This window comes from Oryza sativa, chromosome 8, assembly GCF_034140825.1.
Source record: "Oryza sativa Japonica Group chromosome 8, ASM3414082v1".
Taxonomy (NCBI): Eukaryota; Viridiplantae; Streptophyta; class Magnoliopsida; order Poales; family Poaceae; genus Oryza; species Oryza sativa.
The window spans coordinates 27472728-27497159 of NC_089042.1; the positions used below are offsets into that span (position 1 = coordinate 27472728).

At 43.8% G+C, this 24432-nt stretch overlaps 4 protein-coding genes across 4 annotated transcripts; 1 reads left to right on the forward strand and 3 right to left on the reverse strand.

The window, feature by feature from the left end:
* Window positions 1-993: 993 nt before the first annotated feature.
* Window positions 994-3090, reverse strand: LOC4346221 (uncharacterized). Its single transcript, XM_066303836.1, has 4 exons — window positions 2482-3090; window positions 1953-2061; window positions 1553-1718; window positions 994-1022 (listed from the first exon to the last, which is right to left on the reverse strand). The coding sequence occupies exons 1-4, from the start codon at window positions 3063-3065 to the stop codon at window positions 994-996; spliced, it is 888 nt and encodes a 295-aa protein (XP_066159933.1). The 5' UTR covers window positions 3066-3090.
* A 673-nt stretch (window positions 3091-3763) lies between these two features.
* LOC4346222 (uncharacterized) lies at window positions 3764-5699 on the forward strand. The gene is made up of 7 exons (XM_015793440.3): window positions 3764-4216; window positions 4310-4428; window positions 4524-4612; window positions 4711-4785; window positions 4893-4985; window positions 5132-5230; window positions 5380-5699. The coding sequence occupies exons 1-7, from the start codon at window positions 3870-3872 to the stop codon at window positions 5632-5634; spliced, it is 1077 nt and encodes a 358-aa protein (XP_015648926.1). The 5' UTR covers window positions 3764-3869; the 3' UTR covers window positions 5635-5699.
* A 1468-nt stretch (window positions 5700-7167) lies between these two features.
* On the reverse strand, window positions 7168-8004 carry LOC4346223 (non-specific lipid-transfer protein EPAD1-like). Its single transcript, XM_015794222.3, has 2 exons — window positions 7607-8004; window positions 7168-7499 (listed from the first exon to the last, which is right to left on the reverse strand). Exons 1-2 carry the CDS (start codon window positions 7947-7949, stop codon window positions 7372-7374), a joined length of 471 nt encoding a protein of 156 aa, XP_015649708.1. The 5' UTR covers window positions 7950-8004; the 3' UTR covers window positions 7168-7371.
* An 11459-nt stretch (window positions 8005-19463) lies between these two features.
* On the reverse strand, window positions 19464-21457 carry LOC9271721 (protein DETOXIFICATION 49). Its single transcript, XM_015794008.3, has one exon. The coding sequence runs from the start codon at window positions 21277-21279 to the stop codon at window positions 19669-19671; it is 1611 nt and encodes a 536-aa protein (XP_015649494.1). The 5' UTR covers window positions 21280-21457; the 3' UTR covers window positions 19464-19668.
* Window positions 21458-24432: the final 2975 nt, after the last annotated feature.

Sequence of the window (24432 nt, forward strand, 5' to 3'; positions counted from 1 at the left end):
TATTTATACTATGTTTCTAAAGAAAAAACATATCAGCATAATATTTTCATGTGGATCAAGAAAGTGGATGTAAAATGTTATGGTTGCTTTAGAAGAAAATTAATAAATTAAATAAAAAATAGTTATGATTAGTTTATTAAGAAGAAAAAAAATAATTGAATAAATTAAATAAAAAAAGTTATGCTTGGTCGAAAGGTGTAAAAATAGTTTTATTCTTTTTTAGTATTGAGGGAGTAAGCAATTCTCGTTGGTCGGCCCATCATCAACTCGTAGAGTAGCACTCCACTATGACAATCTCGATCGGCGATTAATCAAACAATAAGCCTTAAAACGGAAACAAATATTCTTCTACTACTAGTAGGCTAACTACCTCATCCGGATAAACATAGCATTCGTCAGAGCCCAATAGAGGCAAGGACGCCACCACCCGTTTTTGGTCTCGAGCCCAAAACCGGCGTCGTACACGTCCGGCCGCTGGTATGCGAAAGCCAGCAGATTCTCAATGCTGCAACGAACGTGCAATCAATCCTGCGTGCTACACCGCTGCCAACTTGCGTCCAGAAACCCAACCCTCGCCATAACCGCCCAACTCGTCGGGGAAAAGGGCAAAAAGCGCAAGGTTTTGTAAGCAAAAAGTTCAGAAAAAAAGTGCAGAAAGCGCATGCAGCGACGACCACCAGGGCGACTGACGTGCGGAGTTTATCCATGTAGGACTAGTAGCTCCATTTCCATCCACACAAACACTACACACAAACAACACTCCTCCGCTAGCTGCTGTTGTAAAGAAAGACCATTTGGCCATGTGTAGCAGCTAGAGCATCAATCCTTTCATCAGTGATCCGTTGAATTGTTGAGCCGTTCCTGTCCGTGTATATTTGTTTAATTAGTTCGATGGATTTTGTGGATATCGTGCGGTGCTACAGGTTTTCTTTTGCTGATTAAGCATGTTCAGTGTAGCAATGTGGCATGCAGTACTCTTGCCATGGATATATATTATTGCTTAAGAAAGATATCATATAATCCTAAAAATTTCAAAGATTGATGCTACTAAAACTAATGTAAGTATATATTGGGATGAAATAGTACATCTGCTCTCTTCATCTGCTTGCCACTAAAACACAGACTCAAAATAATCTACAACAAGGTGAGATTCTAAATTACTACTCCCTCCGTTTCAAAATGTTTGACACCGTTGACTTTTTAGCACGTGTTTGACCATTCGTCTTATTTAAAAAATTTTATAAAATATGTAAAACTATATGTGTACATGAAAGTATATTTAACAATGAATCAAATGATATGAAAAGAATAAATAATTACTTAAATTTTTTGAATAAGACGAATGGTCAAACACGTGCTAAAAAGTCAACGGTGTCAAATATTTTGAAACGGAGGGAGTACTAGCTATTTACAGGGAGAGAGAAAGAGAGAGAGAGAGAGAGAGAGAGAGAGAGAGCTCTCTCTAATCCAATCCAGCAAGGCGTGTACACAAAAGACGTTTGTATCAACGCCTGGTGATAAGTGAGATCATAGAATTTTGGGCACAAGTTACCCAGGTCTTGGATCTCTGAGTTGTTCAGATTATAGGCAAATCCCCTTCTGAAAGTTTCACCGAGGAACACAACCTCTTCATCAAAAGGATGGAATCCTAAGAAAGTAACATGTTTGGCATGGCGGTTGCTCTCATGATGATCATCATCGTCATCATAAGAGTCCCTCTGCCATTCCCAATTAAACATCCATGATACATCGTCAGCATCAGCGTGAAAATCTCCTTGATAGTTAGCACCATGTAAGATCCATGATTCGCCACTCTGTTCTTCGTAGGTGGTGCGACGAGGTAGCAAGGATGCAATTCAGCTACGATGCTTCAACACCCACTTCATCTGACCATGCGATTCACTAAGGAACAACACCATAAGATGGTCGAAACTAACGCGTGCACAATGTACCCCCTTTTCTGATTTCCCAAGATAAAGGTCTGGATGTTTCTCCCTATATCTCAGCGACATGCTAGGCTCCGATTGAATCACACGGTAAGTCCCGTTTGATAGTGATATCCTATGGAAAAAAAAAGGCCAGGATAACATACATTAGTAAATTATGCATATATATATATATGTGAATGAGATTTGCTCTGGTTCATCAAAAAGTACCTCGAGATACAGATCCAACGATCGGAAATGATTTGATACCGTGAGGTACCGGTACCTCGATGTACTTTTTGCTAGACCGGAGCAAATCACTATGTGAATTGTACAACAACAACGAACAACAATAACCAAAGTAAATAAAGATAGCCAAGAATTGAAGTTATAGATATATAGATAGTTACCTGATAGTGAAATTGTTAGCCTGAAAATTCACATAGAGCGCTCCTTTGCAATAGACACAACACTGCTGTTGTTTGACGCGATAGTAGCCGCCGAAACTCAAGTCTGCCTTTTGTACGTAGGCCGGGGGCCTTCCCGAACGAAGGACCTATCCTCCCATTGATCGCCGCCCGTCCTAGACGAGAAAGCACGCAGGACGAACGGCGACGGCGGCCATTCTCGTGGCCTGCGTAATTCGGAGCGGAGCCGCGGAATCACCAACACCTCGAAGTGAGGCGATACGGCGGGATCGAACACGAGGCAGATGGTGGGGGAGAAGAGCTTGTGCGGGTAGCACGGATGCGGCGGTGGATAGCCCGGCAATGGCGCCCACTGCCTCGTGTCCGGGTTAACCACGTGCTGGACGTCGTCGTCGACCAAGAAGAGGCCGTTGCAGTGGTCGCTGACTCGGAAATCGAAGCGGTTGAAGATGCCTCTGCTCGTGTTGCGGATGTCGTCGAGGTCGTCGGCGATGGTCGCCGCGGCATTGGGGCGGCAGAGGAAGCGCGAGCCCAGGGAGAGGGGGTTGACGACGATGCCGGCGACGGAGAGGGGGAGGAGGTCCGCGCGCAGGAGGCGGTTGGCGTCGACGGCGGCGCGCCATGCGCTGCAGACGACGCGCGACGCGGCGAGGCTGATCGGCGGGAGGCGGCGGAGGACTTCCAGCAACAGGTCGTCCGGCAGGTCCTCCATCAACGTCGCCGTACGTGTTCCGCCGGCCTCTTCCTTTCCTTGCTTCAGCTTCTTCTACTTATTAATCCTTCGTCACTATCGATCGGAAACTCTTGCTCGTTGGGCCGGGTTGGAGTCCGGACCGGATTCGGACACGAACTTGCGGGCCCATAAAAAATGCGGCCCATTTGCCGGTAAGGAAAAGTGAATTTTTTATTAAAATATTTACATAAATAAAAAATTTACAAAACTAGTCGCCTATCGCTCCCAAAGAGCGATTTTGCCGACGTGGCATACAGCCATTGAACCTCCTATAACGGCCAGCCACCAAAAGAGCCAAAAATGTGCAGGCGGTCTCCTTACCGCCCTTTAGGAGGATGATTTTTTCCAATGCGAGGGGCCACTTGCTTAAAGGATGGTAGGGGGTGGTATTTTTGCAGGCAGTCGCATAGTAAAAAAATCGTCCTCGAGAGCGGAAGGGGGCCGCCTGCAGAATTTCGGCGTCCTCAGTGGCCAACCGTTATGGAAGGGCCCACAGCCATCTGCCAAGCCAATAAAATCGCCTTTTAGGAGGGTGACTTTTATAGAGGGCTATGGGTGACTAGTTTTGTAAATTTTTCAAATAGAAAATTATTTTTTAAATATTTTATAATAAATAAAATTAAAAAAATCAAGGAAAAGTAGGGATAAAAAAATCTTTAGTTGCGAGAGGCAGCGAGCCCATCTACGTCATCCACAACGTTGTATGACCCCGCGGCTCGCCACCGCCGTGTCGCGTCGCGTCGCGCTCTCATATCCTCCTCCTCTCGCCGCGCCGCGCCAGGGATGGCAGCGGGGCCCACCCCATCCACGGCGGCGTCGTTCCGGCCGCCGCTGCCGCCGCCGCCGCCGTGCTTCGACTACAGGGAGGCCATGCTGGGGCACACGCGGGCGGCCGCGGTGACCGCCGCGGACCCGGCGCTCGCCGCGCTGGTCGAGTCAGGCGCACTGGTGCGCGTTCCCCGGCGGCGGTTCGGGCCCGTCCCGGCGTGGCGGCCGCCGGAGTTCGTGGAGCCAGAGGACGTCTGGATCCTCGGGACGTCCCACCTCTCCGAGGAGTCCGTCGCCGACGTCGAGCGGGTGCTCCGCGCCGTCCGCCCGGACAACGTCGTCGTCGAGCTCTGCCGGAGCAGGCAAGATCGTCGTTAGCTAGGCCTGCTCAGTCAGACATGGCCGTGAAATCTCTTCTTGAGCTAATTGCTGCCATTGCAGAGCCTTCACTGCAGAGCTGGAATCATGTACGTGACCACCGATTCTTCTGCCGGCGAGCCGCTCCTCAAATCCAACATGTTCTCTCTCGGTGGCTCCAAGTTCTTCGGAGCCGTCAACCGGAGCATCAATCTGGGTAATTGAAATTCTTTTTCACTCTACAATGATATAATCCTACTGCCAATCAGCCAGAAGATGGTAATTCTTTTCTGCTTGGGACGATGCTTGCAGGTGGGCAGACTGCACTTGCTCTGCGTCTGCTTCTTGCCGTTTTCTCCTCAAAGATCTCTTCTGGTGCAAACCGGCCCTTCGGAGAAGAGGTGTAATTAAATTATTCCTGTCATTAGTTTTCATTTTTTTTCTGATGATTTAATTCAACTCTTGAAAACAATTCCTCTTTTACTCCATCATTTGCTAGTTCCGAGCGGCTAGGAAGGTGTCTGAAGATCTTGGCGCTCAGCTCGTTCTTGGGGATCGTCCAATTGAAATAACTGTATATATACAACTACTACTATATATCTGCGAACTCTTTTCCGATTTGCAGTTGCGCAAAATATAAATGATAAGTTTTCTGAAGCTCATGCCAAGTTGTTGTTGCAGCTTGAACGAGCTTGGAAATCCCTTAGCTGGGATGAGAAGACTAAATTGGTAGTTTCATTGTTCCGTGGAATTACCTCTACAACTGACACAAGTGTAAGTTCTAAATACTCCTAGAAGTATCTCTCTGTTCTCAGCAGTGTTGCATTTTTACACGAGTGTAATTTCCTCTAAATCATTTCATTGCAAAACATAATTTTCGCGTTATTTACGTCGATATCCTTGTTTGAGTGGTAATGCAGCAGGATGAGAAAGCTGCAGGTAGCCCCTACGAGTTGTATGAGAAACTGAGCATCTCATATCCCTCACTACTGCAACCTCTGATACATGAGCGTGACATGGTATATTCCTCGGTAACTTGTCTGAATTTTACAACCTGCAGAAAGATCACTCATACGCAGAAAGTTAATTAGTTACGTATCTTGCTTCCAAGTGCATGGTCTCTGAATTGAACAATCTATCTGAAGCTAATTTGTCGTCTGTTTTACAGTTCCTTGCATGGTCTCTGAAGAGGAGCAAAGCTGTAAACAAGAGCAAAACTGTCGTTGGGATCATTGGAAAGGGACATATGAATGGTGTGGTGTATGCACTGATTTCTGATCAAGGAGACTTGAGATTCCGTGATCTTGTTGGTAGAGCATCATCTGATACCTGGGCAAGCTCACTCATCAAAGGGCTGGTTAGGGACACAATAATAGGGATTGTACTTTGGGGGTTGTATGAACAGCTGCATGCTGTCTTCTAAGTATAAATGCAGCTCTAACACAACATGGCATGATTTTATCTTGACAAGCTAATTGCTTGCAGTCACATTATTCAATGTTAATATAGGAGTATCACATAATTAAAACATTAGTACTAGCATAATACTGAACATTAAATCTGAAGCTCTATTTGAGAGATTTAGAATCCGTTCGAACTTATTACTGTCTGCTTTCAAAATAAAAGAACAAAACGACAATGCGGCATTGACATCAAACTCATAGCTCTCCACTGTTAGCAGACAATAATTAACACTAAACTTAACAAATAAAGTATAACTGCGACGAATAGGAGGACCCATGTATATGGTTTTTCATCGGTAACATAACCCACAAGTAGAAACGACGGGCAGAGACACTGAGCACCACCGAGCTTCCATGGCGTCACAGCACTGATCAACGCCGTCCATCCTCCCTGAACCGCACTAGGTGCCAATTAATCTCAGTCGACAGCTTGGCAACGTCGCACGAAGCGGTCGAGACTGTTACAAGTAGGAACTCAAGAATGTAGAAGAATGATAATTGTATTCAATCAGTAGCTATGATGAGTAGGGGCCGGCGTCTTGTTCTCCGACCCCAGCGCTCCGTCAGATCAGGGCAAGAAGCACAAAGTTGGGCCTCCATTTGGCCCATCAACAAATCGACCGAACCAACAAATGGGTCGTATTGGGCTTACTGCGTAGTAGGAGCGCAATATGACGGCCTGTCTCGGTCTGATCTTTCATCACTTCTACCCATTTCTTTACCTGAAGAACATCACGGCTGATTAAAAAGAAGAAGAAGAAGAAGAAGAAGAAGAAGAAGAACATCACCGCTAATCCTAAGTGCTAGAGCTGTTTTTTTTTAAGATAATGGAAGCTTTATTTACATCAAGATGATATAATCAAACTGAGTCACCCCCGGCCTCTGCATAAAATACACACAGCTAAAAAAGAAACAACTAGAACATCTCTCAAGCACAAAAGTTTAACAGAAACATATATTTTAGTTACTATCAATCCATAGATTAAACCGCTACCCATGTTTCTGGGTAAATCCGTAGACTAGAGCTGTTTGATCGGATCTGTTAAATTACAGTTGTGGTGTAAGGGCCACATGCATTAAATGGTGACCGAATTTATGAAAATTCTGTGAGCCATCAAACTAGTAGCACTTTCAAGATTCAGCACGGGACACCTGAACCTAAGACATGGGGCTGATGGCCATGCAATTAGAAAACAAATCAACATCACACACAAACATACACACTGCATGCTGGTACTAGACTACTACTCCCTCCGTCTCATAATATAAGAATTTTGAGTTTTTTCTTACAACGTTTAACCATTTGTCTTATTTAATTTTTTTTTGAAATTATTATTTATTTTATTTGTGATTTGCTTTATTATCCGCAATACTTTAAGCACAACTTTTTATTTTTTATATTTGCAAAAAAAATTTGAATATAAGACGAGTGGTCAAACGTTGCAAGAAAAACTCAAAATCCCTTATATTGTGGGACGGAGGGAGTAGTTGATCTCTTTCGGCATAATAATCTTTTTATCTCTCAAATAGAGCGTCAGGGAACTTACAGTCTGCTTTCAAAATATAATAACAAAACGATGTAATGCACTGCAATATGACATCAAACTCATAGCTTCTCTACTATATATATTATTAGCCGGCAATAACACTAAATTAACTTAACAAATACCCCAACGAACACTCGCTATATATATGTATCAAGTACTAGCTAGCATTTTATTGACGATAATGGCCGGCCTCATGGCGGAGAAGATGACTCCGACGTTGGTGGTGTCTGCACCGCTGATCTTGCCTGGACCTGGAAGTGTGCCTACCATCTCAGGAGCTGATCAAGTGAATTAATCAGACAGATCAGAAAAGGAAGAAACAACAAAAGTTAATTAGAGACTGATCGATTCGAGATGGAGACGCAATTAATGCTTAATTACTTACCAGCTGAGCAAGCGGAGTCGGCAAGATGAGGTAGGCTGGGCTGCAGACCACCACAATCAATGTACTTATGCAACAACTCTCTGAAAGTGATCCCGGTCTTTCTCACCGCATCCTCCATCCAGACGCGGCAGATGCACTGAGTGCCACCGCCATCGTGCCCATCCGCGGCGTCGATGATGCTGTCGCAGCACCGGCCGGGGTACATCCTCCCTTGGTCGAATTCGCAGTAGGTGCCAATCTCGGCCGACAGCTTGGCGACGTCGCAGGTTTCGGTGTCGAGTTCCTCCTCCGCGTTGCCAAAACCCAGGAGGAGGAGGAAGAAGAAGACGAGCTTGATCTCCATCGGCTTAGCTTAAGGCAGGCAGAGGTTACAGGAGTGTATATGGTTTAGGGGTGATTATTAATTAGAGCGCTTAAGCCTTTAAATAGCTACGAGTATTTGGTTTGTCGTCTGGATCGAGATCGATGTACCTGCCAAACGCATGACTAAACTACTTATTTAGTCCATTTGTTAACAGGGTCTGATCCATCTCTCCCGCTAGCCGGCGATCGCTCAACAGAGCGTGTGCAGTAGCGCATGCATGCAGCCGGTGGCCATCTGGCTGATGTTCGTCTCGCAGCTTTTCTTATGAAAGTTAAAAGTATGTTATAATGCAATGTTAGTTAGCAAATTAAAGTATGTTTGTAATTATATTTGAACTTAATGTTTGTGAATTAATATATCATATCATTATTATTTTCCAATTTTACAGTTGAGTTGATACCTAGTATAAAATAAGAGGACTTTTACGGTAAATTCTACTGCTAGTATATACTACCAGTATATACAAGGGTAGTTTTGGTATTAGGTAAAAGTCTGAAAATGGCTTTTTGGTCCTTTAAATTAGAGAATTAATTTCATCCGGATTAATTTTCCTTCGTTAGTTTTTTCTGTGGATGTCGTCATCTGCTTCTTCTCGATACATCTCGCGTTTCCAGCGTCGCTGCTCCTGGTGCACATCGCTCCCGCGCCGAACAAGAGGGTCTGCCCCGCGACAGCCATCCGCTGCCACCTACCGCCGGCCTGCTGCCCCTGCCGCTGCCGCCTACCGCTGGCCGGCTGCCCCTGCCACTGCGGCAGACAAGGTCCCCAGCAGGCTTCGCCCTTCGGTAGACCCAGCAGCCGGCGCCCTCCCGTAGACCCAGCAGCCGGCGCCGATTTGGGGATTTTTTGGAAGAGATAGGGTTTTGGGTGGACGGAAAAGACACGAGAGGAGGAAAGGAGGAGGGAAATCGAATCGATTTCGATGGCGGCGGCGCCGATTTTGGCTCCCGGTGGCGGCGGCGACTGTGGCTGTCGGCGGCGGGGGCGGCGCCCATAGAAGCCAGCGGCGGCGGTCGCCCATGCGAGCCGAGCGGATTCAGTTTGAGTCGATGTGGTGAAACGGATCTGACTAAGTGAGTTCGCATTAATTTACAAAAATACCCTCCCACGCAAAAAGATAAAAAGACAAATATACCCTATCCAATTTATATTGCAGTATAATTAAGAGGGAAATCAGATAAATTTACACCGTCAGATCAAATATACTGGTAGTATATACTAGCAGTAGAATGTACCGTAAAAAAGCTCTAAAAACGAGGAGATATACTTTCTAGAGTTTCAAATCACACCCCCAAAAAGCAACCATCTATACATATACAGTGCAAACACAAAAAGATTGTTTTTATAAGCAGAGGGCCGGGAGGGACCTCCAAGCTCGTCCAAATTGCAAAAACAAATTAACTAGCATTGACATCGATCAGAAATCATCAATCATCTATGAAATAATACATATATAGCCGTATGCAGCTATATGTGCTGCTGCCAATTGAACGATGCCCAAGAACAAGCTAGAGCACCAGTGCCGGGCTGCCGGCATTTTTGAATCCGTGTTTATTGGGGGAACATATACTACGGATACAAGCTTCCCGTGCACAGAAAATTATATAAAAAATTAAACACATACTTTCAATAGTATTACACCTATCTATGAAATCTCATGTTCAAATTTATTATATTTTAGCCGTAACAAAAAAAAAAGACAATTCTTACTGGTTTTTACTCTTACAATTGTTAGATTTTTCTCTTTTTTGTTACGGCTAAAATACAATGAATTTGAATGTAAGACTTTGTAATATGTGTAGTATTATTAAGAGTACATGTCATATTTTTTGTAAAATTTTCTAAGACATTTACTAGTTGGTATGTAGAGAGTGTACACGAGAAGCCTATGTGTGCGTAGGATACTTTGCCGTTTATTGGGTTCGGCATCTTTTTCTCCGAACCCCCTGAGAGCTCCGGCTGAGCAGGCCTAGAAGCAAAACGTTGGGCCTCCGTTTGGCCCATCAACAAAAGGGCCGCTACCATTGCTAGCGGCCAAGTCAACAGTTCGCACGGGTCGTATTGGGCTTACTGTACGGCCCAATATAAGGACCGCTGATCACTTTGCCCATGCATTTCTTTACCTGAAGAACTTCACTGCTACAGCCACTCCTAAGTGCTAACCTCAAGCTGTTTGTTTGGATCTGGTAAACCAAACATTACACTAGTACACACAACCTGGAAGCTTGATTTCTTAGCAGGATTATCTTAAGCTTCTGATAATTATGTGTAGATCTTTTTTGGGACTACATGCTGCTAGATTCGCTTCACGAGCAAGGAAAAGAAAATATTTACAAGTAGGAGGATACATGTGATCGATTTATGTCAAGCTAGCTAGCTAGCAATATATGGACAAGGATTCAGATTCTGCCAAATCATACAGAGCCAGTAATGCATGTTCCGATGCGCTCAACTTGACGATGCATACAGATATAGATATATCGGTACAAGATCTGCCTCCATTATTAATTAAAACCATTTGGTACATGATCTGAATATATATAGGCAAATGTTCAGCAGGCTAAACGTACTTCCTCATGCTGAATCCTCGTACTGATGATCGATCGATCTCGATCTACAGCTCCATTTTAATAGCAGGTACAATAGCAGGCTATAAGCCAGATATAAATATATTTTAAACATATAAAGGAAGAGAGAGAAGAGTAGCGGGTTATAGATCTGTAGCCAGCTGCAGTACGGACTTCAAGACGTAACGTGTGTATGACAAGTGAGACCAGGTATTAATAGTATAGTAAGCAGCTATTGTATGAATTAGCTATTATATTGGCTCTAAATTATTTGAAGCTAGTAGTTGGCTATATTATTAAACTTGCTCTAATAGTTAAAAGACAGGCCAAATCTCAATAGCATTTTAAGGCCAAATCTCGATAACGCATTAATTAATCTGGGACAGAGTACTTCAGCTAGAGGAACTCCGGATTACAATCAATGCCGACTGCAAAAGATCTTTTGTTCATATATAAGCCTCCTCTTGCTTAACATACTTGGAAAATGGTGCTGTTATATAATGGCATGGGCCTGCAGCCAGCAAGTAGATTAATGGAATCAATGGAGGCGAAACCCCAACATATTGAGTTAAATTAACAGATGTAGAGATTAGGCTTTGACGAGATCATGATTTGCATAATTGTTCATCTAGTCAGGTAGCCATAGATTTTCCTTTTTTTAGTTAACTGCGACGAACCTGATCGACTATCTACCGGCTCACCAGCGCGGAATTGATGCTCTGCTGATCCACATTTAGCAAATACTCCCCGCTTTTCAAATTATAACTAAGTCGCTTTAATTTCTTTTAAAAGAAACTTATATAAGTTTGACTTAGCTTATAAGTAAATGTAGCAACTCTTATAACACCAAATTAGTTTCATTAGATGTAATATATATTGAATATATTCGATAGTATGTTTATTTGATTGAAAATGGTATACTATGTTCTGCTATAAGCTTGATCAAACTTAAATTTTAAAAAAGTGTCTTACAATATAAAATAAAGGGAGTATATGTGATCATGCCGCTCTAGCAAGTATGTCTACTTACAATCATACAACACAATACAAATATTAGAGCTCATATAATCACGTACACCCTACCTCTATGGTTGGACCACGTATTCTTGATACTAACGAAGTCATTACAAGTGTCTCATTGTCGACAGGTACGTAGACTATCATGTGCCAAGTCGAAAATTTGAACCGGATAGGCTTGTTCTACCACAAGGAATCTAACCAGTTAATCTACGTTCACTTTGCAATCATTCAACACATTACTTATAACATAGAAGTTAACTAATTAATCGTAGCCAAAATTAAATTAGTTGTTTGAATGGAATTAATCATGCATTTCACGAACAAATATATTAGTTATCCCCCGATAAGGCGATAACATCATTCGTGATGCATGGTTTGAAGCTAGTTGTTGGACGAAAGATAAGGATACAGTCTCCTGCGCCCAATTGTCAAAACTTGATCTCTTATGCGTTCATCCGTGATGATACACATATTCGCTGATCGGTCAACTTCACACATGTATTATACATAACCAGTGTCACGCGATGTATGGCTGAATATATGTTTGTACGAGAATCACATGCAGCATTGCCATAAAAAATTCAGATAACCATATAAGAGATCGAATATGACTTCATCAACAAGTACTCAAATTAAATACAGTCAATAGTAATCAGTCTATGATTGATGATCATGTATAGTAATTAGTCTATCATTGATGATTATGTATAGTTAATTGAAGAACAGGAGATGAAGCAAGCAATGCGTGCGATGAGTTTCAGAGCAGGCGAAGAGCCATTTCTAGCTAGCTGTGCCCGTTTGCTCATAGCATGGATCATTCGTTCATTTACTATTCCCGTAAGAGTAAATTAGATCAGTGAACATATACATACAGGGAATCAAAGTGCTCGTGTGAGAATCGAAGATACAAAAATATTATACAGTTTACAAAACAGTTGGAGGTGTTGTTATATGTAGCTGTAGGCCCGAAATGCACAGGCTCACGGTAGTATCAGGCGTGCAAAGCTGGAGTACGTGTTTATTATTGGTGCAAAGCTGGGAGGGAAGGGATCGAAAACATGTAATGAAAATCGCATATTTATAGTGCCAAACTGAAAACTAACATAGTACTCCCTCATTCCTTAAATATTTGGTACCGTTGACTTTTTTAAACATATTTGACCGTTCGTCTTATTCAAAAACTTTTATGAAATGTGTAAAAACTATATGTATACATGAAAGTATATTTAACAATAAATCAAATGATACGGAAAGAATTAATAATTACTTAAATTTTTTAAATAAGACGAACGGTCAAATATTTTTAAAAAATTCAACGGCGTCAAATATTTTAGGATGTAGGGAGTATTGAGAAATGGACGTATTAAATTTATCCACATCAAATTTTTAATTAGAGTGATCATATGTATACATATTTTTTAAATAGTACAATGATTTATAGGTTTACATTATTTTTTAAAGTTAGCAGTATATATTTTTCCCAAGGTAGCTCCCGATCAAATGAATAATGGCCATGTATGCCCGCCACCCATAAGACATATGTACAGGTCCGCTAGGTAGTATCGATCGAGTACGTACGTACTCCCTTTGTCCAAAAATAAGTCAATTTAAGAGGGGATGTGTTCCCTTCTAGTATAATAAATCTGGATTAGAAGGGATCATATTTTTTAGGTTGGCTTTTTTTTTTGGACGGGAGGGATTACGTATGTTTTACCCGCGAAGCATGTGGAAATCAACCTCCCGGTCTAGCTATCCTCATCTTAATTTGCTTCGATCGATCGAGATCCTCACCAACGTGTTGTCGTGCGCGCTATCCGGCCAGTGGCAATTAAGGTGGCATCGATCGATCGTGTTGGTTAGTTTACTCTCGACTAGATCTCGTGTGTGCAGAGGCATATGCATGCAGGTGAGTAGAGTGCAGCAGTAGTGTGTGCTGCAAGCATGCGTGTGGATGATTATTGGTCCCCCTGGAAGACGTACACGTACTCCATATTGGAGCCGGCAAATTAAGGTGTACCCCGTACGTGTGTGGTAGCTACGCGACGGATCGGACGAACACTTGTGACGTCAGACACTAGCTGGCTGCAGCACAAACGTAACAGTTGTGGAATAGTACTAGGACTCCGTCCCGACCAACGTGCGTCGAGGCGGGCGACACGCAACGACGACACGGTGTGTGCATATGGATGTTCATGGTGCCTGCCTCCGCGTGCACAGGGTTCAGCGCAACCGGTCGATCGGTTGGCGATGGAGGCCCCGGCGGCCGGTTGGCCATATATGTCTCTTTCGGTCTCGTGCATTAAAGTGCTAGATATAGATAATTCATTAGGTAAAGTGGGATATACTACGTACTGTATATTTCATTCTAGTTATTTTCTATATTTATATTGATATTAATGAATCTAGACATATTAATTAACATCAATATAAATATGAGAAATGCTAGAATAATTTACATTGTGAAACGGACGAAGGACTATGTAACATGCATGCTGGCCTGCCTGCATCTGCATATATCTCTGCATGTTAAATAGTTGGAGATGAAGATGATATATATAGGTAGACGTACGCGCGCACGCATTGGCCCGGGGCAATTTGGCATCATCGATTGATCCATCTGAGATTAATTTGTGTGGTGTACACTAGCTGTACGTGCGTGCGTGCGTGCGTGCATCTGTAAGATGATGTGTCACTAAGCTCTCCTAGCTTATTATGTCTATCTTGCTAGCTATATGTATATACACCAGCCGGGTACGTGGTCATCTGATCATCTCTATATATAGGCATTGGTCATACCGTCGGCCGGTGCACGCGTGGCGGCCGCACGATTGGGCCAGCCGGTCGGGATCGACATCATATATATGCCTCTTCTCTTCTTCATTTCGTACACACGCGCGGCATGCAACTGATAGAGATGCAAGGCCTACCGTGAACCCGCTTATAGATAAAACTAGTGAGTAAAACACGCGGTGTGGATTACCTACTAATTAATTTAATCTATAAATTAATGAATTTATGGGTTGATCCACTCTTGCATCTCTACGACGTGAAAAACCCATAAATTACCCTTTATTTAACGTATAAGTAGGTTCACGGGTCGGTCCGCTTACATAGTTAGGTACAATAATAGATTATAAGCCAGCTATAAACATATTTTAAAGAGATAAAAGATGAGTGAGAAGAGCAGCGGGCTACAGATCTGTAGTCAGCTGTAGCACGGACTCCAAGACGTAATGTTTGTATGATAGGTGGGACCAGATATTAATAGTATAATAAACAACTATTGTATAAATTGGCTGTTAAATTGGCTATAGATGATTTGTAGCAAGTTTAACAGTATAGCCAACTACTAGCTCCAATTCATCTATAGCCAATCTAATAGCTCATTCATACAATAGTTACATACTACAATATTAATACCTGGTCCCATATATCATACACACACCGCGTCTTGAAATCCGTGCTACAGCTGACTACAAATATGTAGTCCGCTGCTTTTCTTTCTCCTTATTTATCTTTTTCAAATATGTTTGCAGCGGGCTTATACCCTGCTCTTATGCACGAGACATACGTGTCGGCGCGTGGTGTGATGCGTGATTATTTCTTCGTCGATCGATCGTCTCCGGCCGGCCGGCCGGCCTAGCTACTCCTAGCTAGGCCGGCGGCGATCAAGCGTGCTGGTACACGTAGAGGCTATAGCACGAGTGGATTATATTATTGGTGGTCCATGCATGCATCGCATGGATAGCCTGGATGACGCACGTTTATTTCTGGCGCCTCTCGCCAACGGCAGGATCGATCTCCTTTCAACTACGTACTGTGCCACTCGTGTGTCGACAGGGACGCCCCATCTAACCCAACCAAAATCCAATCTGCATGCTGCTGCTGCTGCTGCTACTACTCAGGAGATGGATTCTAATCTCTCGGGTGGACGTCCACCCATTTTTTACATACCACCAATCTCTCGGGTGGACGTCCACCCGTTTCTTACATGTCACCTAAATGATTATGAAAAAATCCTAAAAAAAATTATAAGATACTTCAATATGTAATATATCATTTCACAAACATGTAAGTTCAAATTCGATTTCTACAAGTTGTAACAAAAATAACAAATTAAACTCTAACTAGTATACGTATATTCACAGTCAAATTTGTTGTTCTTGTTCCAACTTGTAGAAGTCGAATTTGAATTTGCATGTTTGTGAGATGATATATTACATATTAACCTATCATGTCAATTTTTTTTTGAAAATTTTTCATAACCATTTAGATGACATACAAGAAACGGGTGGACGTCCACCCGAATGTTTAAAACAGTTCTCCTACTACTCATTTTAATTACTACTCCTGGCATGCATGCACACCACACACTGCACACTGCTATAGCTACGTACCGTACGTAATTCCTATCGGTCCCCAAAGTCACCAAAGTATGCGTTGGCTGTACGTTGCTACCTCTAGGATCTAGCTAACGTGCAATGTACATGCACATGCACAGGCTAAAATACAGCCATCCATATGCTGATATATATGCATGCAGGCTCGATCTCTAGCTTTATTTGCTGGCCTGCAACTAACTGCAAGGCGTCCATCGGTTTTATTGGATGGCCTAAATTAAAAGTTGCCTTCAATTCAGTATCAGAGACCACACCACCAAGCGTCGTCTTCATCGATCCATCGCGACTGCACTATGACCGACAACAAAAGTAGGGATATGCAAGCGGACCGATCTACAAAACTACTTATATATGTTAAGTAAAGGGTAATCCGTGAGTTTTCACATCATAGTTTGGCTTGTCGCGTCGTAGAGATGCAAGTGGATCAACCCATAATAATTATTTAAATTAGTAAGTAACCGGCGGATTACTCACTAATTTTGTCTATAAGCTGTTCACGGTCACGGGTTAGCCCGCTTGCATCTCTACACAAAAGTGGCCCATCCATCGAAAGATCAGTTTCAATTAATTTCTCACATGCGCGCGGTATATATATCATCATGTCAGTCTCTCTTATATGCCATGCGTTCGTTCATGTCAGTATATATATGCAGTGCAGGTTACACATGGTTCTCTACAGGAATTGCAGGCATGCAGATAGCTGGGTGACGCACATACATACGGCTGCAACTGCATGCATGCTGCCATTGGACATTGCAGTAGATCGATCCACGTACTACACTGATCGATCCATCGCCATCGCCGTGCTGCTTGCCTACGCCTTAACAAACACTACTGTACCCTACACGTTACGTTCCTCCAAATTATCCCACATGTCTGCCCACTTGCACCTATCTACCCCCTCCGTCCCAAAAAAAATCAGCATTTGACCCCTCTTACAACGAATCTAGATAATTCATTATCCAGATTCATTCAGATTCACATAGATGTTAATGAATCTCTAGATTCATTAACATCTATATAAATATGGATAATGTTAGAATGACTTACATTATAAAACGAAGGAAGTAGAAGGGATCACACCCACTTCTAGGTTGGTTTTTTAGACGGAGGGAGTATCTATCTATCTAAGTGTCTAACTCTACGAGCCTGGCTGACATGAGGCCACCCAGCTCAATCGATCGATTGATCTCTCTAGCTTGCTCGTTCCTTCATCACCATCATATGGCCTGCATTTTATGCATGCATGCATGCACAAAAAGATGTGGCCTCCTTTTCATAAAGTTCTATATCTGCCAATTGATCATTAGCTAGCAGCTGCACGCAGCCAGTTACTGATCAGTTAGTTAACAAATTAAGCTCAAGTACTGTTCAGGCATTTAATTAGGATCGAGCTAAATTAACTATGGCAGCCGCCAGTTCAGTCCCTGATGATCAAAGTGCTCTGAGCTGCCCTGCTCGTGCGTACGTATGTTCAGAGAGAATTTCAGATACATTCAGGCCCGATCGATGAATCTGAACATTTTTTTTATTCATGGCCTTTTGGCCGTCTTTACAGTTACACATAAGCAATCTGGTTTCTAAATTGTCCATCCACAAAGGAGAAAGGTCGACGTACAATTCCACACAGGTATTATATAGTCTTCGGACAATTTTATGTTACATTATTGGGCACGGCTTAGCTCTTGGATATCATCAGAGGACCACTACTAATTAATTAGTAGTTTCTTTAATTATCTCGTTAGCAAAGGGAACATCAGCTACCTGTCTAGTACTGTAGGTTCAGAACCTTATGTGTAATCATGTGTTTTAAAATGTTACTAATAGATTAATATACACAGTACATCTTGTGTCATGTTGCTTACGTGGATCGCAAACAATGCACAGTTTTTTTTGACACACACCTAGGCCCCTGGGGCACATATCATATCTGCATCTACGGCCAATCTAGTTAGAAACTTTAATTGGATCAAGTTAATTATTCCCTTCGTTTTATATTATAGTAAGTCGTTTATCTTTTTTTCTAGTCAAATTTTATTAAGTCTGAACAAATTTATAGAAAAATTTAGCAACATCTAAAATATCAAATTAGTTTCATTAAATCTAGCATTAAATATATTTTGATGATATGTTTATTTTGTGTTAAAAATGCTGCTATATTTTTCTATAAAGTTAATCAAACTAAAAGAAGTTTAATTAGGAAAAAAGACAAACGAATTATAATATGGAATTGAGGGAGTAGTTGACACCCATGCAGACACTTTTCCAAGCATGAGTACGTTTTTAACAATATCTGACAGAAAAATACAATATCTGACAAAAGTTAATGTAATGCATTGTGCCCTGACTAGGTTTAAAGCAGATGTAGATCAGTGTGTAATGAAGCTCACCTTTGTTGGAACTTGGAGAGAGGAATCTCTCCTTTTGTTATGTGTGCTGCTTTGAGTGAAACAGCCTAGGTGTGTTTGTTGTGACATTAAGCCATTAACTAAACCAAGTGAGCTACAGCTAAGCAAAACGGAACTGAACTGAATTAGCACATATATATTATTACTAATTAATGTTTCTGACCTAGCACTACATACTACTTTTGCTCCAATTCAGTCCATTTTTCTATATCATTTCAGGACAAGAAGAGAAAGTACAAAGTAGTAGTAGTACAGAACAACAACAGTAGAAAAGCGCAATAACGCAAAAAAGGGCTTTACCATGTGTGTTGTGTTCGTGTGATTGATGTTAACATACTGCAATCAGCAAGGATTTGAGCTGTCTCCTGATGAGGAATCCCAAATGGCTTCCGGTCCCGGGCCAAACAGGGCTCCAATCAGCAACCTCTTTCCTGTTCTTTTGAGAGGGATAGCTGGCTAACTGGTTAGTAGCTAGTCCTAGTAGTACATTTAATTAATCACCTTTTTTCTTTTTAATCTTTTGACATGGCAGTGGGGAGCTCGATCAGCCTAATTATATTAACGACTGTACTTTGGTGCATAATGCATCTGACGAAAGAGGACGAAAATAGTTTTGCATGGTGTGCTGATCAGAGAGGTCATTTCTACACCGACAAAAAAGGGATTTGTCTGTCGGATTTGGCATAATTATTCATCAGCAAAATAATTGACAATGATGTAAATGATCAGACTGAAGTGCACTTCAGCTCAATCATCTTAATTTAACCCCATAGATTACCCTGGCCATATGCATAGATCCAAAAGACACATGCATAATTCCAAATCGATCAGAAAGTGATTAGCCATGGAGGTTGTGCATGCATGCACATTAAAAAGATGATTATAACCACTATCAAATAATCATGCATCCTTTCAAAAGTAACTTCACAATAATGAGATCCAATGCATATATATGGGGTTTAACAGTAGTTAATTAGGGCCCAAAAGTATATACTAGATTAGGCCAAAGCGCTGTGAGGGCGCCACGTGTACAATCACATCACCGTGCCGCTATTTGCAACTCGATCTTCACTGCTGCATAATAGTGCACACACACGATTACCTTGCCAGAAGATTTCTCGTCTCTTCGATCATGTACATAGTTAATTTTTTCGAAGAGGAAAAAATTAGTAGGATGCATGTATCATCCAAATATCCATCGTTTCAATACCTAAAAATTTCCAATGGATGCTTCAAAAAAAGATCAAAAAGGTAAAAAAAAAAACGAATTTTAAGGAGTCAAGAATACTCCATTATATGGCAATCAACTTAGCACTGTGACCACGAGCAAGCCACTGTCTGCCTTTACTTTGGCGGCGTCTGCATGATCGCCTTTGACGACGACGTCGCCATCGCCAACGACGACGCCGGCGACGGCGCCGGTGATCTCGCGCGCGCGGGCGGCCTGCTCGTCCCAGTCGGTGCGCCGCACGGCGAGCAGCATCAGCGCCGCGCACACCAGCTGCGCGGCGAGCATGCCGGCCCACATGCCGCGGAAGTCGAGGCGCGCCGGCCAGAACGCCAGCGCCAGGGCGGCGGGCATGCCGACGCCGTAGAACGCCGAGACGTTGATCCTCGCCGCCCTCCCCGGCCGCGCGCTGCCGCGCAGCACACCGCAGCCGACCGTCTGCGGGCAGTTCCCCAGCTCGGCGGCGCCGAGGATGGGCAGCGCCGACGACGCCAGCCGCAGGATGGTGGCGTCGGCGGTGAACATCCGCGCCCACACCCCTCTCAGGGACGCCGCGAACGCGCACGCCACGACGCCGAGCGCGGCGCCGCAGGCGAGCCCGACGCGGGCGGCGAGGCGCGCGCGCTCCGGCCGCCCCGCGCCGAGCTCGTGCCCGACGCGCGTCGACACGGCGCAGCTGAGGGAGTGCGGGAAGATGTACAGCAGCGACGTGGTCTGGATCAGTATCCCCATCGCCGCCACCGCCGCCTTCGGGTCGGCGAGCACGCCGCAGAGCAGCACCATGATCTCGTACCACCACCACTCCAAGCACACCGACATGCAGCTGTGCACGGACAGCTTCACCAACCACCCCCACTCCATCGTCGTCGTCGTCGTCGTCGCGCCCTCCTCGCCGGCTTTGCCATTGCCGCCGTCGTCGTCGTCGTCGCCACGAATCAGACCTGAGAAGTAGGCGTACGCCACGAGGAACAGCAAGAAGTTGAGGTTGGTCCAGACGGCGGCGAGCGCGACGCCGCGGATCCCGAGGCCGAGGCCGTGCACGAGGAGGACGTTGACGGGGACGTGGAGCGCGAGCGCGGCGGCGGCGGCGTACGTGAGCGGGAGCGTGATGGACTGCGCGCGGAGGTACACGCGGAGCGGGTGGAGGAAGGACTGCACGGCGAGGTCCGGGAGCGAGCAGAGGATGAACTCGTAGGCGCAGGCGGCAATGTCGGGGTCCTGGCCGGCGGCGACGAGGACCCGGTGCATGGCGAGCCAGAGCGCGGCGATGGGCACGGACGCGGCGAGGAGCAGCACGACCGTTCGCCGGAGCGCGGCGGCGAGCACGGACGTGCGGCCGGCGCCGAACGCCTGGCCGCACACGGGGTCCATCCCGGCGGCGAGCCCGGACAGCACCGAGTACCCGGTGATGTTGGCGAAGCCGAGCGCGAGGGAGCCGCCGGCGAGCGGGAGACGGCCAAGCCGGCCAAGAAAGAGCATGGATACCAGCGAGCGCATGTACATCAGCAGCCCAGCTCCAACCATCGGCATGGCGAGCCGCACGATGGATGCCACCTCGGCGATCGCGCCGCCGCCGCCGCGCGCCGACCTGGGGCGGTCATGCAGGGCGGGGCATGCCTCCGGTGGCGGGAGCAGAGGCTGGTGGCATTGTGCTACGGCTACGACCTTGGACGAGCAGTGGCACATTGTAGTGTGATGTGTGTGCTGCTCCAGCTGCTAGTGTAGTGTGTGGTACAGCTAGCTAATGTGAGAGCTCTTACTCTTAGCTCAGCAGCTTACCCTATCATCAATGGCGTTTCTTGGGTGCAAATGGTTAAGGATGTTATGGAGTGATGCTTTTCTGATGGAGAGGAAGTTATGAGGGACTTGGAACTATTTATAACTGATCCAGCCGGCCTGCCCTGCTGACATGATCAAAGTCACATGGGGCCCACAGAAAAAAAGGCATTTCTATTTTTTTTTCTTCCAACTTTTTCTTTTTCTTCTCTTCTTAGTTTTAGGATTCAAGATTTTTAATTATGGCTCTATAAGCATCTTCATTGTGAAATTAGATTGATGTGCGAAGCTGAATCTGTATACACAGGTTCCAACTCGTATTTTCAAGTAATTATTCTTTTGGTTGTATACGACGTGTTTGTCGATAGCGAGCTGCCTATGTGACTTTATTAAAAAAAAGATGCGAACACTAGGGAAAGATCTAATATCAAATAAATAAAAAAGGTGAGACTTTGAATCCAGGCTAGCTAGCCCACCATCTTATGAGGTATGTTTGTAAGCATTTGTATTTGTACCGTGTATAGTAAAGAAAAAGGAAGTAAGTTCCCTCGGAATGAATACTGAATACTAAAACGTTTTCATTTGAAGCCCCCCCCTACTTTCTTCAGGTGCTTTATGCTGCTATTGATGATCGAAAGAAGAGTATATTTGCATCATACTCCGTCTGTCCCAAAATAACTCAACCTAGGGGGATATGACCCATCCTAGAACAACGAATCTGGATAAGAATGGGTCACATATCACATCTCATCCTAGGTTGAGTTATTTTGGGACAGAAGGAGTACCTCATTATCCTTTCCAATTTGGGGTGCAAAAGACCTGATACATTATTGTACCATCGAGAGTGTCTTCCTGAAACTAAATTTCAAAAAGTTTAGTTTCAAATCTTATAGCGCACAATTAGACGGCCAGATCCATATCAGGGTTTGAAATTTTGGAATTAGTTTTCTTGCCGGTGGGGACCAAAATTATCAAAATTTCGGAAGTTTTTGGCTAATTTTATTTGAAAATTTGACTAATTTTAAATGAGTTTCAATAAAATTTAACCAAATTTACAAAAAAAAAGCAAAAAAGGGAAAATTTCGGGCGAGATGTGAGCTTGCCAGTGGGAGGGGGGAGGCGAAATTACTGAAATTTCGAACCAAACCCTGATCCATATACACACGAGGACTCGTGCAATGTAATTGGAGACACCTGAACCAATTTATGCTAGTCAACGAACCATGCAGGCAGAGCTAAGCAAAGACCAAAGTATGTGAAAAATCTGGAAAAACACATTCAGAAACTGAAACTATCATGCATGCATGGCCCTTTTTTTTTCAGAGTCAGCATAGAGATACCTTGGAGCAAGAAACATGATGATTAGTAGAATTGGAATCAAACAAAAAGATAAGAGGCAGCCAACAAGCGGGGTTTGCATCATTTCAGTGTGACTGGTGACGGGAAACGAACACACAACCATTACGATGCTCTCTGCTTTTCCTAAAGTACATAAGAAGCAACAGTTTGTAATTCTTTCCTTTCATGGCGCTCTCAACCATACTAATCCAAGTGCCCTGGATTCTGAAATTTTGTGGCTTGGAACTATCGGACTCCATGATAGCAATGCACACCGAACATACGGTAATGTTCTTGTCATGAAATGGCAGAAACAACTGGGTGTTATTGCAGACTGATTGAACATCTCGTAATTTAATCTGTAAGAGCTATTTGGAAACGTGCGAAATGATTTGCAGTGAATCCTATGCTGGTCTTTTTGCATCTTCTATTCTGGAGAAGGCCAATTAGGCTCGGTGATGAGGTCTCCATGTGAAGTTACCTGACCCCCAAGATTCCTCTCAAGCAGGCATTGACACTATACTGCTCCAGATGACTGAAAATGACATGAATGACAGTTAAGTAGAAGTAGCTGCAAAATTCCGTACATAAGGATCTTGGAGTACACAAGTACTATGGTGCATGCAGTTTTTTGGTAAGATATTCCAGGATGCATTCTACATATAATTTTCTAGTAACTACTAATTTTGATTCTTGGAGCTACTAACAAAATGAAATCGAGTTATGTCCTTAGTACTTAAAACAAATTTTATATATAACTCTCAACAAAATTTAGATGCAAAGTAGATAATAAGAAAACTTTCAGTCTCTGTCACTAGTAAGTGTGACATGCTGTAAGGCAAATGATGTGTGTAAGTTGTTCCTCCACTTTGGTTTGGGATCGATGCACACATGGAGTGGCCCGGTGGTTGCACAGCTTTTCTTATCCTCCTCTTTTCATTGACAACCTTGATCGATCGTTGCCTGGATCGCGCTGTGCATTCGGTGCAAAAGACGATACAGAGATGCAATGGGAATGAGACACGCATATGCTAGCTATATGCTCCCAGGAAATGGGAGAAGTCTGAACTTTCTTTTCTCCATCATGCCAATCTTCAGAGTCCACTACACTAGCTTTCCTGTTCTGACCTCTGAATTGCTATTACCACCGAGTTGGCATTCAGTGAACACTAGCTGTCATATTTACAGTGCTGTCCTGACTTGTTCTTCTGAACGTGGAAGTACACAACTGTCAGAACTGAAAATTGGAGTGTTTTTACTGAATAATAGTATCTTGTTATCCATCGGTCGATCTAGATAGAGGAAAGGCAGGCTTTTCCCCGATAGATCTACCTCCTCTTATCCATCGTGTGGTGGCACCCAATTGTAGCCCAATTTGCAGGTTGTTAGGACGAGCTAGGACACTGTAGGTGAGCACTGTCTACATATTCGCTAGGCTCGCTCATACGTCTAATCCAACTGAATTTGTCACATTGGTGGTATTATTGTACACTACTAGTACTATACAAATCATGGAAAGGAAACAAAATCAGCCTATCTATAATGTTGATGATACAGCACAGGTAGGTATGTCCATTGTCCAACTTCAACAGACAACAGTAACATCAGTTTCATAGTTTACCACAGTGACAGGCCTCTAACAGTTTGGCCGGCCTGACTGAAAGTTTTCCATGCTACTGTACAGCTCCCTAGTAGTTAGGCCTGAAACCATGAAGGCCATGATAA

What these genes read in the sequence shown, in the direction of transcription:
- LOC4346221 (XM_066303836.1), bottom strand. Translation starts at nt 3,065, where the DNA reads ATGGAGGACCTGCCGGACGACCTGTTGCTGGAAGTCCTCCGCCGCCTC. An exon ending in TTGGGAAATCAGAAAAGGGG is followed by an intron (nt 1,719 to 1,952) that starts GTACATTGTGCA and finishes TGGGAATGGCAG; the next exon opens with AGGGACTCTTATGATGACGA. An exon ending in CTCAGAGATCCAAGACCTGG is followed by an intron (nt 1,023 to 1,552) that starts GTAACTTGTGCC and finishes TGAAATTTTTAG; the next exon opens with GATTATATGATATCTTTCTT.
- LOC4346222 (XM_015793440.3), top strand. Translation starts at nt 3,870, where the DNA reads ATGGCAGCGGGGCCCACCCCATCCACGGCGGCGTCGTTCCGGCCGCCG. An exon ending in ACCGGCCCTTCGGAGAAGAG is followed by an intron (nt 4,613 to 4,710) that starts GTGTAATTAAAT and finishes ATCATTTGCTAG; the next exon opens with TTCCGAGCGGCTAGGAAGGT. An exon ending in TGATACATGAGCGTGACATG is followed by an intron (nt 5,231 to 5,379) that starts GTATATTCCTCG and finishes TCTGTTTTACAG; the next exon opens with TTCCTTGCATGGTCTCTGAA.
- LOC4346223 (XM_015794222.3), bottom strand. Translation starts at nt 7,949, where the DNA reads ATGGAGATCAAGCTCGTCTTCTTCTTCCTCCTCCTCCTGGGTTTTGGC. An exon ending in CGACTCCGCTTGCTCAGCTG is followed by an intron (nt 7,500 to 7,606) that starts GTAAGTAATTAA and finishes TCACTTGATCAG; the next exon opens with CTCCTGAGATGGTAGGCACA.
- LOC9271721 (XM_015794008.3), bottom strand. Translation starts at nt 21,279, where the DNA reads ATGTGCCACTGCTCGTCCAAGGTCGTAGCCGTAGCACAATGCCACCAG.